The sequence below is a fragment of the Protomyctophum bolini genome, assembly GCF_963924005.1.
Source record: "Protomyctophum bolini genome assembly, contig: SCAFFOLD_732, whole genome shotgun sequence".
Taxonomy (NCBI): domain Eukaryota; kingdom Metazoa; phylum Chordata; class Actinopteri; order Myctophiformes; family Myctophidae; genus Protomyctophum; species Protomyctophum bolini.
Window position 1 is genome coordinate 1 of NW_027666165.1, and position 15,998 is coordinate 15,998.

At 48.8% G+C, this 15,998-nt stretch overlaps 1 protein-coding gene across 1 annotated transcript; it reads right to left on the reverse strand.

Annotated features, from left to right (window-relative positions):
- Nucleotides 1-222: 222 nt before the first annotated feature.
- LOC308312058 (activated CDC42 kinase 1-like) lies at nt 223-15,544 on the reverse strand (the record flags this gene model as incomplete). The annotated part of the gene is made up of 14 exons (XM_080794466.1): nt 223-479; nt 1,706-1,750; nt 3,226-3,317; nt 3,652-3,846; nt 3,962-4,056; nt 4,828-4,974; nt 5,314-5,440; nt 6,328-6,509; nt 8,230-8,325; nt 9,166-9,315; nt 9,993-10,196; nt 14,381-14,451; nt 14,906-15,068; nt 15,398-15,544. Coding segments are annotated over 14 exons (1,971 nt in total), but the record flags the coding sequence as incomplete, so codon positions are not given.
- Nucleotides 15,545-15,998: the final 454 nt, after the last annotated feature.

A 15,998-nucleotide genomic window follows, 5' to 3' on the forward strand; every position in this document is an offset into this window, starting at 1 on the left:
GTTGTCTCCTCATAGAGCGAGCTGTACATCAGGTGCAGCTCGGCTGGGGCTATGTTGTCTCCCTCATAGAGCGACGTGTACACTCAGGGGCAGCTGAGGTGGGCGTGTGTTGTCTCTCATAGAGCGAGTGTACATCAGGGGCAGCTCGGTTGGGGTAGTGATTGTATCTTTAGCAGCTGAGATGTACCATTCAGGGGAAAGGGGGGTGGGGCGCGTATATACCTGCAGAGTGCCCTGATTGGCCAGCGGGGAGGGGGAGGGCGTGGCCGAGCTGAAGCTGTCGTCGGTGAAGTCGATGAGGGACACCTCGCTCCGATTGGCCGACGACGACGTCGCCCGCAGCGGCAGCGCGCCGCCCGGCCCCTCCCCCCAGGGGCGGAGCTTGAGGCCCAGGGACACGCCCAGCCTCTTCAGGCCCGACGGAGCGCTGATGACGTCGTCGTCATCGTAGTCATCTAGGACGGAGTCGTAGAACGGCTCTGTACGCACGCACGCACGCACACACACACACACACACACACACACACACACACACACACACACACACACACACACACACACACACACACACACACACACACACACACACACACACACACACACACACACACACACACACACACACACACACACACACACACACACACACACACACGGGCGCACAGGCACATTAATGCACATGTGATCTAGAGGAATTCCAAACAACTCGCCCCTTTTACCTATACCTACCTTAAACCTAACCTTAACCTCAGTAAAACTATGTCTAAACCTAACCTTATTCCTAACCTTGACCTCAGTAAAACTATGCCTAAACCTAACCCTATTCCAAAACTTAACCCCAGTAAAACTATGCCCAAACCTAAACTTAATTCTAATCTTATTCTCAGTAAAACAAAATAAAGAATACATGAACCGCGGCACCGAGCGGTCGGGGGAAAGATCGAGGGGCGAGATGGTTTTGTGGCGACCGTACCCGTTACCTTGAAAAGGTAAGACGTGTCAGATGGTTTTGGGGCGACCGTACCGGTTACCTTGAAAAGGTAAGACAGGTCGAGATGGTTTTGGGGCGACCGTACCGGTTACCTTGAAAAGGTAAGACGTGTCAGATGGTTTTGGGGCGACCGTACCGGTTACCTTGAAAAGGTAAGACGGGTCAGATGGTTTTGGGGCGACCGTACCGGTTACCTTGAAAAGGTAAGGCGTGTCAGATGGTTTTGGGGCGACCGTACCTGTTACCTTCTAGAGTTGCGCAATTTATTTTGTTTTATTTTGTTCCATAAAACATAACAATACAAAAAACAAATCAATTAGCATTTTAATAAAAATACAAAGACAATCACACTAACGATAACCCTCCTGGTTCTTCTGTTAGAATCTAATGGAATAATAAACCGTCAATCATCTAATGATTAGATGATTGACGGGTTATTGTTGTTGATAATGTTGCATAATTAAAACGACCTCACTCCTTTCTGAAACTCTCCTTAAAGGTCATTAAAAACACAATCTTTTTAGGTTTTCGGAGGTCAATTTGCACCCAAAAAAATAGTAGATTTTCTGTGCTCTGGGGTTTTCTGAAAAATCATTTAGGTGCTGGAAGTGTTGGAGTAAAGGGCCATCCCATGGAGTTAGGAGGTTTAGTTTAAAAGAATGTCATTGGTTCACAGACAGACAGACAGACAGACAGACAGACAGACAGACTCACTCTTCAGCATGACAGCAGGCTGTGGCGGGCGGGGGGGTGGCTGCTCTGAGAGACAGACAGACAGGCAGACAGAGAGACAGACAGTTTCAGTTCACATTTCTCTGTGTTATAAATGCATTATAACATTTGTACCACGGGGGGGGGGGGGGGGGGGGGGGGGGGAGGACAAGGAGGAAGCAACAAATAAAAACAACTTAATTAGGCAAAATAGAATAGACTAATAAAGGCCAAAGAAAGAGTTAGCTAGGGAAAGCAATATACGACACGGTGGAACGACACCGGGCACTGCCCTCCCTGTGGGGGTGTGGAACGACACCGGGCACTGCCCTCCTTGTGGGGGTGTGGAACGACACCGGGCACTGCCCTCCCTGTGGGGGTGTGGAACGACACCGGGCACTGCCCTCCCTGTGGGGGTGTGGAACGACACCGGGCACTGCCCTCCTTGTGGGGGTGTGGAACGCGTGTGTCGAATTGGAAGTCAGTGCAGCTGACCGGTATGATGTCATGGTGCATCTATAGAGTGTCATGATGTCATAGTGCATCTATAGAGTGTCATGATGTCATGGTGCATCTATAGAGTGTCATGATGTCATGGTGCATCTATAGAGTGTCATGATGTCATGGTGCATCTATAGAGTGTCATGATGTCATGGTGCATCTATAGAGTGTCATGATGTCATGGTGCATCTATAGAGTGTCATGATGTCATGGTGCATCTATAGAGTGTCATGATGTCATAGTGCATCTATAGAGTGTCATGATGTCATGGTGCATCTATAGAGTGTCATGATGTCATGGTGCATCTATAGAGTGTCATGATGTCATGGTGCATCTATAGAGTGTCATGATGTCATGGTGCATCTATAGAGTGTCATGATGTCATAGTGCATCTATAGAGTGTCATGATGTCATGGTGCATCTATAGAGTGTCATGATGTCATGGTGCATCTATAGAGTGTCATGATGTCATGGTGCATCTATAGAGTGTCATAGTGCATCTATAGAGTGTCATGTGACTCCCTGACTGGTTGCAAAATAAAGTAGCAGTTAGCAACCTCGCGTAACAGCCCCACAAGCAAGCGCCGAGCACGCACGCACACACACACACACACACACACACACACACGTCGTTTGGTAGTTTGGTTGTGGAGGAGGGGAGTGGTTTGGTAGTTTGGTTGTGGAGGAGGGGAGTGGTTTGGTAGTTTGGTGGTACAGGGGAGTGGTTTGGTAGTTTGGTTGTGGTACAGGGGAGTGGTTTGGTAGTTTGGTTGTGGTACAGGGGAGTGGTTTGTTAGTTTGGTTGTGGAGGAGGGGAGTGGTTTGGTAGTTTGGTTGTGGAGGAGGGGAGTGGTTTGGTAGTTTGGTTGTGGTACAGGGGAGTGGTTTGGTAGTTTGTGGTACAGGGGAGTGGTTTGGTAGTTTGGTGGTACAGAGGGGTGGTTTGGTAGTTTGGTGGTACAGGGTGTGGTTTGGTAGTTTGTGGTACAGGGTGGTAGTTTGGCGTAACTGTGTGAACTCACTCTTGGAGCGGTTGGGTAGTTTGGTGGGTCTGGCGGTGGACCGGTGCATCCCTAGGATGTCAGGAGGATCCATCGGGTTCCCAAGGTACAGACTGAGGAGGAGAACAGGTACAGACTGAGGAGGAGAACAGGTACAGACTGAGGAGGAGAACAGGTACAGACTGAGGAGGAGAACAGGTACAGACTGAGGAGGAGAACAGGTACAGACTGAGGGGTGCTAACATGCTAACGTGCTAACCTGTCGATGCGGTCCGTGTAGCCCCAGTGCTACCGTGCTAACATGCTAACCTGTCGATGCGGTCCGCGTAGCCCCAGTGCTAACATGCTAACCTGTCGATGCGGAGCGCGTAGCCCCAGGAGCGGTGCTAACGTGCTAACCTGTCGATGCGGTCCGCGTAGCCCCAGGAGCGGCGCTAACGTGCTAACCTGTCGATGCGGTCCGCGTAGCCCCAGGAGCGGTGCGGGTCGGTGTCCCCGTGGCCCGTGTGGATGAAGGAGTGTTTGAGCGGTCGGCTGATGTCGTGCGCCGACAGGCCGGCGACCGCCGTCACCACGTGGCGAGGAAACGGCCCCACGCGGAGAGAGCGCCGGTTCTGACCGCGCCACCAGTAGAGCTCCGCCCTGTGGAGAGAGAGAGACGTTACACGCACGCACGCACGCACGCACGCACGCACGAAAATAGCCGATCTACAAGCTCACCCTAACCCACCAATAACCTCATACCGCACGCACGCACCTGCCCTCTATGATGGTGATGACGTCATTCATGTTGATCTGTAGTTTTTCTTCTTCTTCGAAGTCCTGCAGAGCTCTCATCTCTGTAGGCATGGTCTGTACGCACACACACACACACACACACACACACACACACACACACGCACGCACGCACACGCACACACACACACACACACGCACACACACACGCACACGCGCACACACACACGCACGCACACACACAGTTGGAAGCATTTATATTTTACTCATGATCAGAGCTTCCGTTGCTCCAGACTGTACGACGAAGCATTTATATTTTACTCATGATCAGAGCTTCCGTTGCTCCAGACTGTACGACGGAAGCATTTATATTTTACTCATGATCAGAGCTTCCGTTGCTCCAGACTGTACGACGGAAGCATTTATATTTTACTCATGATCAGAGCTTCCGTTGCTCCAGACTGTACGACGGAAGCATTTATATTTTACTCGTGATCAGAGCTTCCGTTGCTCCAGACTGTACGACGGAAGCATTTATATTTTACTCATGGTCAGAGCTTCCGTTGCTCCAGACTGTACGACGGAAGCATTTATATTTTACTCATGATCAGAGCTTCCGTTGCTCCAGACTGTACGACGGAAGCATTTATATTTTACTCATGATCAGAGCTTCCGTTGCTCCAGACTGTACGACGGAAGCATTTATATTTTACTCGTGATCAGAGCTTCCGTTGCTCCAGACTGTACGACGGAAGCATTTACATTTTCTCATGATCAGAGCTTCCGTTGCTCCAGACTGTACGACGGAAGCATTTGAACAGTCTGGCAACGCGAGATTACAGTGAAGGTACAGGACGTGGTCGTACCTCTAACAGGAAGTGGTCCTACCTCTAACAGGAAGTCTCTGAGGGCGGTGAAGGTGGGGCGGTCCTCCGCTTTGGGACTCCAGCACTGCAGCATCACGTTGTAAACGTCCTGAGGACAGTCGTCTGGTTTACACAACCTCTCTGCCTCCAGGTCCACCTTGTGGAGGATCTGGGTATGACGCACGCGCACGCACAGGCACGCACGCAGACAGGCACGCACGCACGCAGACACACACACACACACACACCAATTATTAAATTACCTGGAGAAGACCTTCACGTTTGCAATGCCCTTAAGAGGCATGTGTGTTTGTGCTTGTGTGCGTGCGTGCGTGCGTGCGTGTGTGTGTGCGCGTGCGTGCGTGCATGTGCGTGTGCGTGGGTGTGTGTGTGTGTGTGTGTGTGTGTGTGTGTGTGTGCGTGCGTGTGTGCGTGCGTGCGTGCGTGTGTGTGTGTGCGTGCATGTGTGCGTGCGTGCGTACGTGTGTGTGTGTGTGTGTGCGTGCACCTGGCTCCCGTTCAGGCCCAGCCACGGCTCCTGGCCGTGGGTGAACATCTCCCACAGCGTCACTCCAAACATCCAGGTGTCTGACGCATGGGAGAACGTACGATGGGAGAGAGACTCTGGAGCACACCTGGAGAGAGAGGGAGAGAGAGAGAGAGAGAGAGAGAGAGAGAGAGAGAGAGAGAGAGAGAGAGAGAGAGAGAGAGAGAGGTGGGGGGGGGGATGGGGGATGAGAGAGAGAAGGAGATCATTTTCAGATTTACATTCTGTTTTACACAAACACTCAAAACTGGCCATTAATAATTGTCAAGTGTTTAAAACACAAACATTGAATTTAAAAATGAGTAAAAACAGAGAGAGATGTGTTTGGGTGTTCCGGGACCCCCCCCCCCCAGGGGTTAGGGAGTTCTAACCCCCTCAAGGACCCCCATTGGACCCCCCCCAGGGACCCCCAGGGGTTAGGGAGTTGAATGAATGAAGGACCTTTATTTATATAGCACCCTTCTCAGCACGAGTGCACAGGGTGCTTTACAATAGTACAAAAATAAAACAACTATAACAAGAGCAGGCAGCCATTATCACAGGGTCTGCAGTGAAAAAACATAGCAACAAAAAGGACAGTAAAAACACACAGATAAAAACACAAACAGTAGAAAAACATTGTTATAGGTGACCAAAAGCCTGTCTGAACATGAACGTTTTCAATTGTTTTTTAAAAGAGGCCTCAGAAAGGACAGTTCTTAGGTCCAGGGGGAGGGCGTTCCACAGCCTATAGGGGCTGTCACTACAAAGGCTCGGTCACCCTTTGTTTTTAATCTGGTCCTGGGGACCACGAGGAGTTCTAACCCCCCCAGGGACCCCCTGAACCCCCCAGGACCCCCTGAACCCCCCAGGGACCCCTCCCTCAGGACCCCCTGAACACCCCCAGGGACCCCCTGAACCCCCCAGGACCCCCTGAACCCCCCAGGGACCCCCTGAACCCCCTGAACCCCCCAGGGACCCCCCAGAGGGTCGTACCAGGCGAAGGGCACCTTGTGTCCCTCGTCCATCACATAGTGGTCCGTGTGACTCGGCAGCGCCCTCATGAGGCCGAAGTCTCCGATCTTCACCGTGTCGTTGGAGGACAGGAGGACGTTCCGGGCGGCCAGGTCTCTGTGGAGGAAACGCCTCTGCTCCAGGTAGGCCATACCGCACGCCACCTACACACACACACACACACACACACACACACATTAATACACACTGTGCTCCAGGTAGGCCATACCGCACGCCACCTACACACACACACACACACACACACACACATTAATACACACTGTGCTCCAGGTAGGCCATACCGCACGCCACCTACACACACACACACATTAATACACACACACACACACACACACACACACACACACATTAATACACACTGTGCTCCAGGTAGGCCATACCGCACGCCACCTGCACGCACACACACACACACACACACACATTAATACACACTGTGCTCCAGGTAGGCCATACCGCACGCCACCTACACACACACACACACACACACACATTAATACACACTGTGCTCCAGGTAGGCCATACCGCACGCCACCTACACACACACACACATTAATACACACACACACACACACACACACATTAATACACACTGTGCTCCAGGTAGGCCATACCGCACGCCACCTACACACACACACACACATTAATACACACACACACACACACACACACACACACACATTAATACACACTGTGCTCCAGGTAGGCCATACCGCACGCCACCTGCACGCACACACACACACACACACACACACACACACACACACACACACACACACACACACACACACACACACACACACACACACACACACACACACACATTAATACACACTGTGCTCCAGGTAGGCCATACCGCACGCCACCTACACACACACACACATTAATACACACACACACACACACACACACATTAATACACACTGTGCTCCAGGTAGGCCATACCGCACGCCACCTGCACGCACACACACACACACACACACACACACACACACACACACACACACACACACACACACACACACACACACACACACACAGTGCTCCAGGTAGGCCATACCGCACGCCACCTGCACGCACACACACACACACACACACACACACACACACACACACACACACACACACACACACACACATTAATACACACTCTGCTCCAGATACGCCATACCACACACCACCTACACAGGCACGCACACACAGATGCACACCAAGGTTATAATAGTTTTGGATTAGTTGTAGTTAGTTTTTGTCAGAGGGAGGTGCTAGGACCCAACTGCAAGGAGGTTGGGATCGTAATGGAACTCTAAATTCAAACTAAGGTTTGCAGGAGCTCAACACTAGCAAAGACAATAATCAAAAATAAGTTAGTAGTGTTTACCTTATTAATATAACTGTAATTATTATAACTTATTTAGTTAGTAGTGTTTACCTTAGTATTAATATAACTGTAATTATTATAACTTATTTTAGTTAGTAGTGTTTACCTTATTATTAATATAACTGTAATTATTATAACTTATTTTAGTTAGTAGTTTACCTTATTATTAATATAACTGTAATTATTATAACTTATTTTAGTTAGTAGTTTACCTTATTATTAATATAACTGTAATTATTATAACTTATTTTAGTTAGTAGTGTTTACCTTATTATTAATATAACTGTAATTATTATAACTTATTTTAGTTAGTAGTGTTTACCTTATTATTAATATAACTGTAATTATTATAACTTATTTTAGTTAGTAGTGTTTACCTTATTATTAATATAACTGTAATTATTATAACTTATTTTAGTTAGTAGTGTTTACCTTATTATTAATATAACTGTAATTATTATAACTTATTTTAGTTAGTAGTTTACCTGCACAGCGTATCCACACAGAGAGGAGATGATGATGTGTCCCTGTCTCTTCCTCAGACGATCCAACAGAGAACCTAGAGGAGCTAGTTCTGTTACCTAGACACGTACGCACGCACGCACCACACGCACGCACAACGCACGCACAATGCATGCACGAACGCACCACACAGACACACACACACGCACACAAACACACAGACACACACACAAAAAAAACATCTTTAAAATGTGCCGCAAATCTTTGAATATATATTATTTCAGAGCGAACGTTTTGAACTAAAATCTTGGCTTCTGGGAGGTGAGATTGGGGTCTGCGGCCAATTTCATATAATTCCTGGGGGTCCTTGACATGAAATAGTTTGAGAACCACTGACATAGAAACATGAGGTTTAACCCTGTGAGAACCACTGATATAGAAACATGTGGGTGCTGGCGGCGTGTTTCCTCCTCCGCGTCATCAGTGCCCATACCCGAGGGCGGGGTTGGCGAAAGGGCCTTTCTGTGTGGAGTTTGCATGTTCTCCCCGTGTCCCCTAGGGTAGGTACCCTCACAAAAACATGCAGTAATCCTGGTCTCTAAACTGCCTCCCCCTGGCCAGCCGGGGCGCCTGATGGAGGGGAAAGGAACTGGTTGGAATAACGTGTTCCTTCTACGCGCTACGTCCAACCAGGGAAACTCCCCCCTGTCAGGTGTAAAGGAGCAACTTGGACACTCAGGCATGAAGGAAGCATGAGTTCAAGTCCGTTGCTGTCCCCTTGTCCCCCATATATGGGGACTAGGTTGGCGGAGGGTGTGTAGAGCCCAGGATCACATTAGATGATTGACACAGCTCTGATATCGCAGACCTTGTGCTTGCTTGTGTGCGTGCATGTGTCCGTGTGTGTGGTGTGTGTGTGTGTGTGTGTGTGTGTGTGTGTGTGTGTGTGTGAATGGTACCATCTTCATGGGCTGGGTCAGGACGATGCCGTACAGCTGGATCAGGTTCTGATGGGTCAGAGAGTGCATGGCGTTCACCTCCCTGATGAAGTCATCCAGGGCGTCCGAGTCCAGGACACCCCCCTTCAGACACTTCACCGCTACAGAGACCTGGGGAGAGAGAGACACTGGGTTAGAGTGAGAGAGAGAGAGAGAGAGAGAGAGACCCCCCTTCAGACACTTCACCGCTACAGAGACCTGGGGAGAGAGACACTGGGTTAGAGTGAAAGAGAGAGTAATACAGTATTAAGTTAAGACCAGAGATAGACATGCCAATAAACTGGGGGTCCTTGAAATTAAACGGGTTGAGCCGTAGAAACCTTCTCTCATGGGGGTCCCTGGGATATCTGTTCAAATGGGGGTCCCTGGAATATCTGTTCAAATGGGGGTCCCTGGGATATCTGTTCAAATGGGGGTCCCTGGAATATCTGTTCAAATGGGGGTCCCTGGAATATCTGTTCAAATGGGGGTCCCTGGAATATCTGTTCAAATGGGGGTCCCTGGAATATCTGTTCAAATGGGGGTCCCTGGAATATCTGTTCAAATGGGGGTCCCTGGAATATCTGTTCAAATGGGGGTCCCTGGAATATCTGTTCAAATGGGGGTCCCTAGAATATCTGTTCAAATGGGGGTCCGTCTGTCCGATGGGTTTAGCAGATCCTTTTACAACTGAAGTCTCCAATCAGCCAAACTCTCTCCTCTCTCTCTCTCTCTCTCTCTCTCACCACTCGCCCATTGGGCCCGGTCCACTCTCTCTCCTCCATTCTGTGTCTATGTCTCTCTCTCACCACTCGCCCATTGGGCCCGGTCCACTCTCCTCTCCTGACCACTCCGAAGGATCCGTCGCCGAGCCGCTCGAACAGCTGTAGCTCCGCCTCCCGGATCAGGCAGGTGAGCGACGCCCCCTTTGGGTCGCCGGCCGACACCCCCTGGGGGGGAGGGGCCAGGGCGGGCTGCTGGGGGTCGGCGTCAGGTCGCTTACCCGGAAACACCTGAGAGAGAGAGAGTGAGAAATCGGAATGCGAGAAATCGGAATGCGAGAAATCGGAATTATTTCAGCACCATAGACAGAGTCACAGCTAGTCTCAATGCTACAACATGACTTCAGCACCATGGACAGAGTCACAGCTAGTCTCAATGCTACAACATGACTTCAGCACCATGGACAGAGTCACAGCTAGTCTCAATGCTATAACATGACTTCAGCACCATGGACAGAGTCACAGCTAGTCTCAATGCTACAACATGACTTCAGCACCATGGACAGAGTCACAGCTAGTCTCAATGCTACAACATGACTTCAGCACCATGGACAGAGTCACAGCTAGTCTCAATGCTACAACATGACTTCAGCACCATGGACAGAGTCACAGCTAGGCTCAATGCTACAACATGACTTCAGCACCATGGACAGAGTCACAGCTAGTCTCAATGCTACAACATGACTTCAGCACCATGGACAGAGTCACAGCTAGTCTCAATGCTATAACATGACTTCAGCACCATGGACAGAGTCACAGCTAGTCTCAATGCTACAACATGACTTCAGCACCATGGACAGAGTCACAGCTAGTCTCAATGCTACAACATGACTTCAGCACCATGGACAGAGTCACAGCTAGTCTCAATGCTACAACATGACTTCAGCACCATGGACAGAGTCACAGCTAGTCTCAATGCTACAACATGACTTCAGCACCATGGACAGAGTCACAGCTAGTCTCAATGCTACAACATGACTTCAGCACCATGGACAGAGTCACAGCTAGTCTCAATGCTACAACATGACTTCAGCACCATAGACAGAGTCACAGCTAGTCTCAATGCTACAACATTAATTCAGCACCATAGACAGAGCCACAGCTAGTCTCAATGCTACAACAAGACTTCAGCACCATGGACAGAGTCACAGCTAGTCTCAATGCTATAACATGACTTCAGCACCATGGACAGAGTCACAGCTAGTCTCAATGCTACAACATGACTTCAGCACCATGGACAGAGTCACAGCTAGTCTCAATGCTACAACATGACTTCAGCACCATGGACAGAGTCACAGCTAGTCTCAATGCTACAACATGACTTCAGCACCATGGACAGAGTCACAGCTAGTCTCAATGCTACAACATGACTTCAGCACCATGGACAGAGTCACAGCTAGTCTCAATGCTACAACATGACTTCAGCACCATGGACAGAGTCACAGCTAGTCTCAATGCTACAACATGACTTCAGCACCATGGACAGAGTCACAGCTAGTCTCAATGCTACAACATGACTTCAGCACCATGGACAGAGCCACAGCTAGTCTCAATGCTACAACATTAATTCAGCACCATGGACAGAGTCACAGCTAGTCTCAATGCTACAACATGACTTCAGCACCATGGACAGAGTCACAGCTAGTCTCAATGCTACAACATGACTTCAGCACCATGGACAGAGTCACAGCTAGTCTCAATGCTACAACATGACTTCAGCACCATGGACAGAGTCACAGCTAGTCTCAATGCTACAACAAGACTTCAGCACCATGGACAGAGTCACAGCTAGTCTCAATGCTACAACATGACTTCAGCACCATGGACAGAGTCACAGCTAGTCTCAATGCTACAACATGACTTCAGCACCATGGACAGAGTCACAGCTAGTCTCAATGCTACAACATGACTTCAGCACCATGGACAGAGTCACAGCTAGTCTCAATGCTACAACATGACTTCAGCACCATGGACAGAGTCACAGCTAGTCTCAATGCTACAACATGACTTCAGCACCATGGACAGAGTCACAGCTAGTCTCAATGCTACAACATGACTTCAGCACCATGGACAGAGTCACAGCTAGTCTCAATGCTACAACATGACTTCAGCACCATGGACAGAGTCACAGCTAGTCTCAATGCTATAACATGACTTCAGCACCATGGACAGAGTCACAGCTAGTCTCAATGTTACTACATTAATTCAGCACCATGGACAGAGTCACAGCTAGTCTCAATGTTACAACATTAATTCAGCACCATGGACAGAGTCACAGCTAGTCTCAATGCTATAACATTAATTCAGCACCATGGACAGAGTCACAGCTAGTCTCAATGCTACAACATGACTTCAGCACCATGGACAGAGTCACAGCTAGTCTCAATGCTACAACATTAATTCAGCACCATACACAGAGTCACAGCTAGTCTCAATGCTACAACATGACTTCAGCACCATGGACAGAGTCACAGCTAGTCTCAATGCTACAACATTAATTCAGCACCATGGACAGAGTCACAGCTAGTCTCAATGCTACAACATTAATTCAGCACCATGGACAGAGTCACAGCTAGTCTCAATGCTACAACATTAATTCAGCACCATGGACAGAGTCACAGCTAGTCTCAATGCTACAACAAGACTTCAGCACCATGGACAGAGTCACAGCTAGTCTCAATGCTACAACATGACTTCAGCACCATGGACAGAGTCACAGCTAGTCTCAATGCTACAACATGACTTCAGCACCATGGACAGAGTCACAGCTAGTCTCAATGCTACAACATGACTTCAGCACCATGGACAGAGTCACAGCTAGTCTCAATGCTACAACATGACTTCAGCACCATGGACAGAGTCACAGCTAGTCTCAATGCTACAACATGACTTCAGCACCATGGACAGAGTCACAGCTAGTCTCAATGCTACAACATGACTTCAGCACCATGGACAGAGTCACAGCTAGTCTCAATGCTACAACATGACTTCAGCACCATGGACAGAGTCACAGCTAGTCTCAATGCTATAACATGACTTCAGCACCATGGACAGAGTCACAGCTAGTCTCAATGTTACTACATTAATTCAGCACCATGGACAGAGTCACAGCTAGTCTCAATGTTACAACATTAATTCAGCACCATGGACAGAGTCACAGCTAGTCTCAATGCTATAACATTAATTCAGCACCATGGACAGAGTCACAGCTAGTCTCAATGCTACAACATGACTTCAGCACCATGGACAGAGTCACAGCTAGTCTCAATGCTACAACATTAATTCAGCACCATACACAGAGTCACAGCTAGTCTCAATGCTACAACATGACTTCAGCACCATGGACAGAGTCACAGCTAGTCTCAATGCTACAACATTAATTCAGCACCATGGACAGAGTCACAGCTAGTCTCAATGCTACAACATTAATTCAGCACCATGGACAGAGTCACAGCTAGTCTCAATGCTACAACATTAATTCAGCACCATGGACAGAGTCACAGCTAGTCTCAATGCTACAACATGACTTCAGCACCATGGACAGAGTCACAGCTAGTATCAATGCTACAACATGACTTCAGCACCATGGACAGAGTCACAGCTAGTCTCAATGTTACAACATGACTTCAGCACCATGGACAGAGTCACAGCTAGTCTCAATGCTACAACATGACTTCAGCACCATGGACAGAGTCACAGCTAGTCTCAATGCTACAACATTAATTCATCACCATGGACAGAGTCACAGCTAGTCTCAATGCTACAACATGACTTCAGCACCATGGACAGAGTCACAGCTAGTCTCAATGTTACAACATTAATTCAGCACCATGGACAGAGTCACAGCTACTCTCAATGCTAAAACATTAATTCAGCACCATGGACAGAGTCACAGCTACTCTCAATGCTACAACATTAATTCAGCACCATGGACAGAGTCACAGCTAGTCTCAATGCTACAACATGACTTCAGCACCATGGACAGAGTCACAGCTAGTCTCAATGCTACAACATGACTTCAGCACCATGGACAGAGTCACAGCTAGTCTCAATGCTACAGCATGACTTCAGCACCATGGACAGAGTCACAGCTAGTCTCAATGCTACAACATGACTTCAGCACCATAGACAGAGTAACAGCTAGTCACAGCTAGTGTTGGTTTTTAGTTTTTTCCAAAAAAATGACGTTTTAGCAAATTCAACATAAACAAGGCGGAGCCAGGGCAGAACGAGACAGAAAGAGCCTGCTGGTTGGTCAGTCAGGGACCAATCAGAAGGCCGACAAACGGTGAATTATAACCTTCCAAACACTGGATTTTGTCACGTTTTGAGCAGAAAAACAGAGTAATAAGCCCCATGTGTGCACGTCGGATCCGTGTGTGAGTAAAAGCTGATAGATAAATCAAAGCGTATACCTTGCTCATCCAGGACTTGCGTTTGTAAAGTGCTCTCCTCCTCTTCACTGCCTCCCACAGCCTCCTCTGCCCTGAAACACAGAAAAAACACACAATATGTTTTGATTGGATGGCCAATCAAACATTAACACCCTGAGCGGCGAGCGCACAGGACAAAGTTATCCGCCGTTAACCGATCAATTAGTATCGTAAGTATTTTCAGTCTTACCCGGTCGGCTCCAATCCGATCTCCTCCAGGTTTTCAGTTCTTACCGGGTCGGCCCATTCCGATGTCCAGGTTTTAATTCTTACCGGGTCGGCCCACTCCGATGTCCAGGTTTTAGTTCTTACCGGGTCGGCCCATTCCGATGTCCATGTTTTAATTCTTACCGGGTCGGCCCACTCCGATGTCCAGGTTTTAGTTCTTACCGGGTCGGCCCATTCCGATCTCCAGGTTTTAATTCTTACCGGGTCGGCCCACTCCGATGTCCAGGTTTTAGTTCTTACCGGGTCGGCCCACTCCGATGTCCAGGTTTTAGTTCTTACCGGGTCGGCCCATTCCGATCTTCTCCAGGTCTTCGTTCTTGACGTAGTCGAAGTGCGACAGCAGCGTGACGTTGAGCTGGTCTCGGATCCGGATGAAATACTGCTGAAGCTGGACGTCTGTCAGCAGCTCCAACAGCCAATCAGAGGACTCCTCGCACTGCATCTACACACACACACACACACACACACACACACACGCTCACACACACACAGTGTTACAAAGTTTGAATTTGTTTTCTTTTGCGGATTCGTTTAGTTTTAGTTTAGTTCATATTCGTTTGTGTTTAGTTTATATTCGTTTGTGTTTTTTCATTCTTTCATTCTAAACCAATCAGGAAGACCCTGGCGGAACGACCCGGTACCGGGGGGGGGGGGGTGTTACTGGTTAGTTTTAACCTGCCACATTGGAGCCACGCTGTACTAATGCCTATCGGATGTTAGTATGTCTAACCAACACACACACACACACACACACACACAGCCGGTCATTACCATGGCTCCTCCTCCTCCTCCTGAGCGGTGCTCTCCCCGGGTCTCCTGCGCCTCCCCATCTTCCTCCTCCTCCTCTTCCTCCTCCTCCTCCTGCCGTCCTGCTCCTCTGCTGTACGGGAGACGCTGGTACATGTAGCTCTCACCCATCTCTCTGCTGTCTGTCTCTAGGTCTCTCTACCCTCTCTCTCTCTCTGCTGTCTGTCTCTAGGTCTCTCTATCCTCTCTCTCTCTCTCTCTCTCTCTCTCTCTCTCTCTCTTTATCTCTCTCTCTCGACTGTCTGTCTCTACGTCTCTCTACCCTCTCTCTCTCTCTCTCTCTCTCTCTCTGCTGTCTGTCTCTATGTCTCTCTCTCTCTCTCTCTCTCTCTCACTGGTTAGCTATTGTGTTAGCTTGGCTATTTTGAAGGAGACGTCATTAGCTCAGTGTGTGTGTGTGTGTGTGTGTGTGTGTGTGTGTGTTAATCTCTGCTCAGCTCCTGTGACCTTCTTGCCTCAAACACTCTGTGCACACGTGCACAGATTACACACGTAGACACACACACACACGCACGCGCCTGACGGCATTTGACACTCTATTCTCCTCTAAGCTACGAGCTAGCTA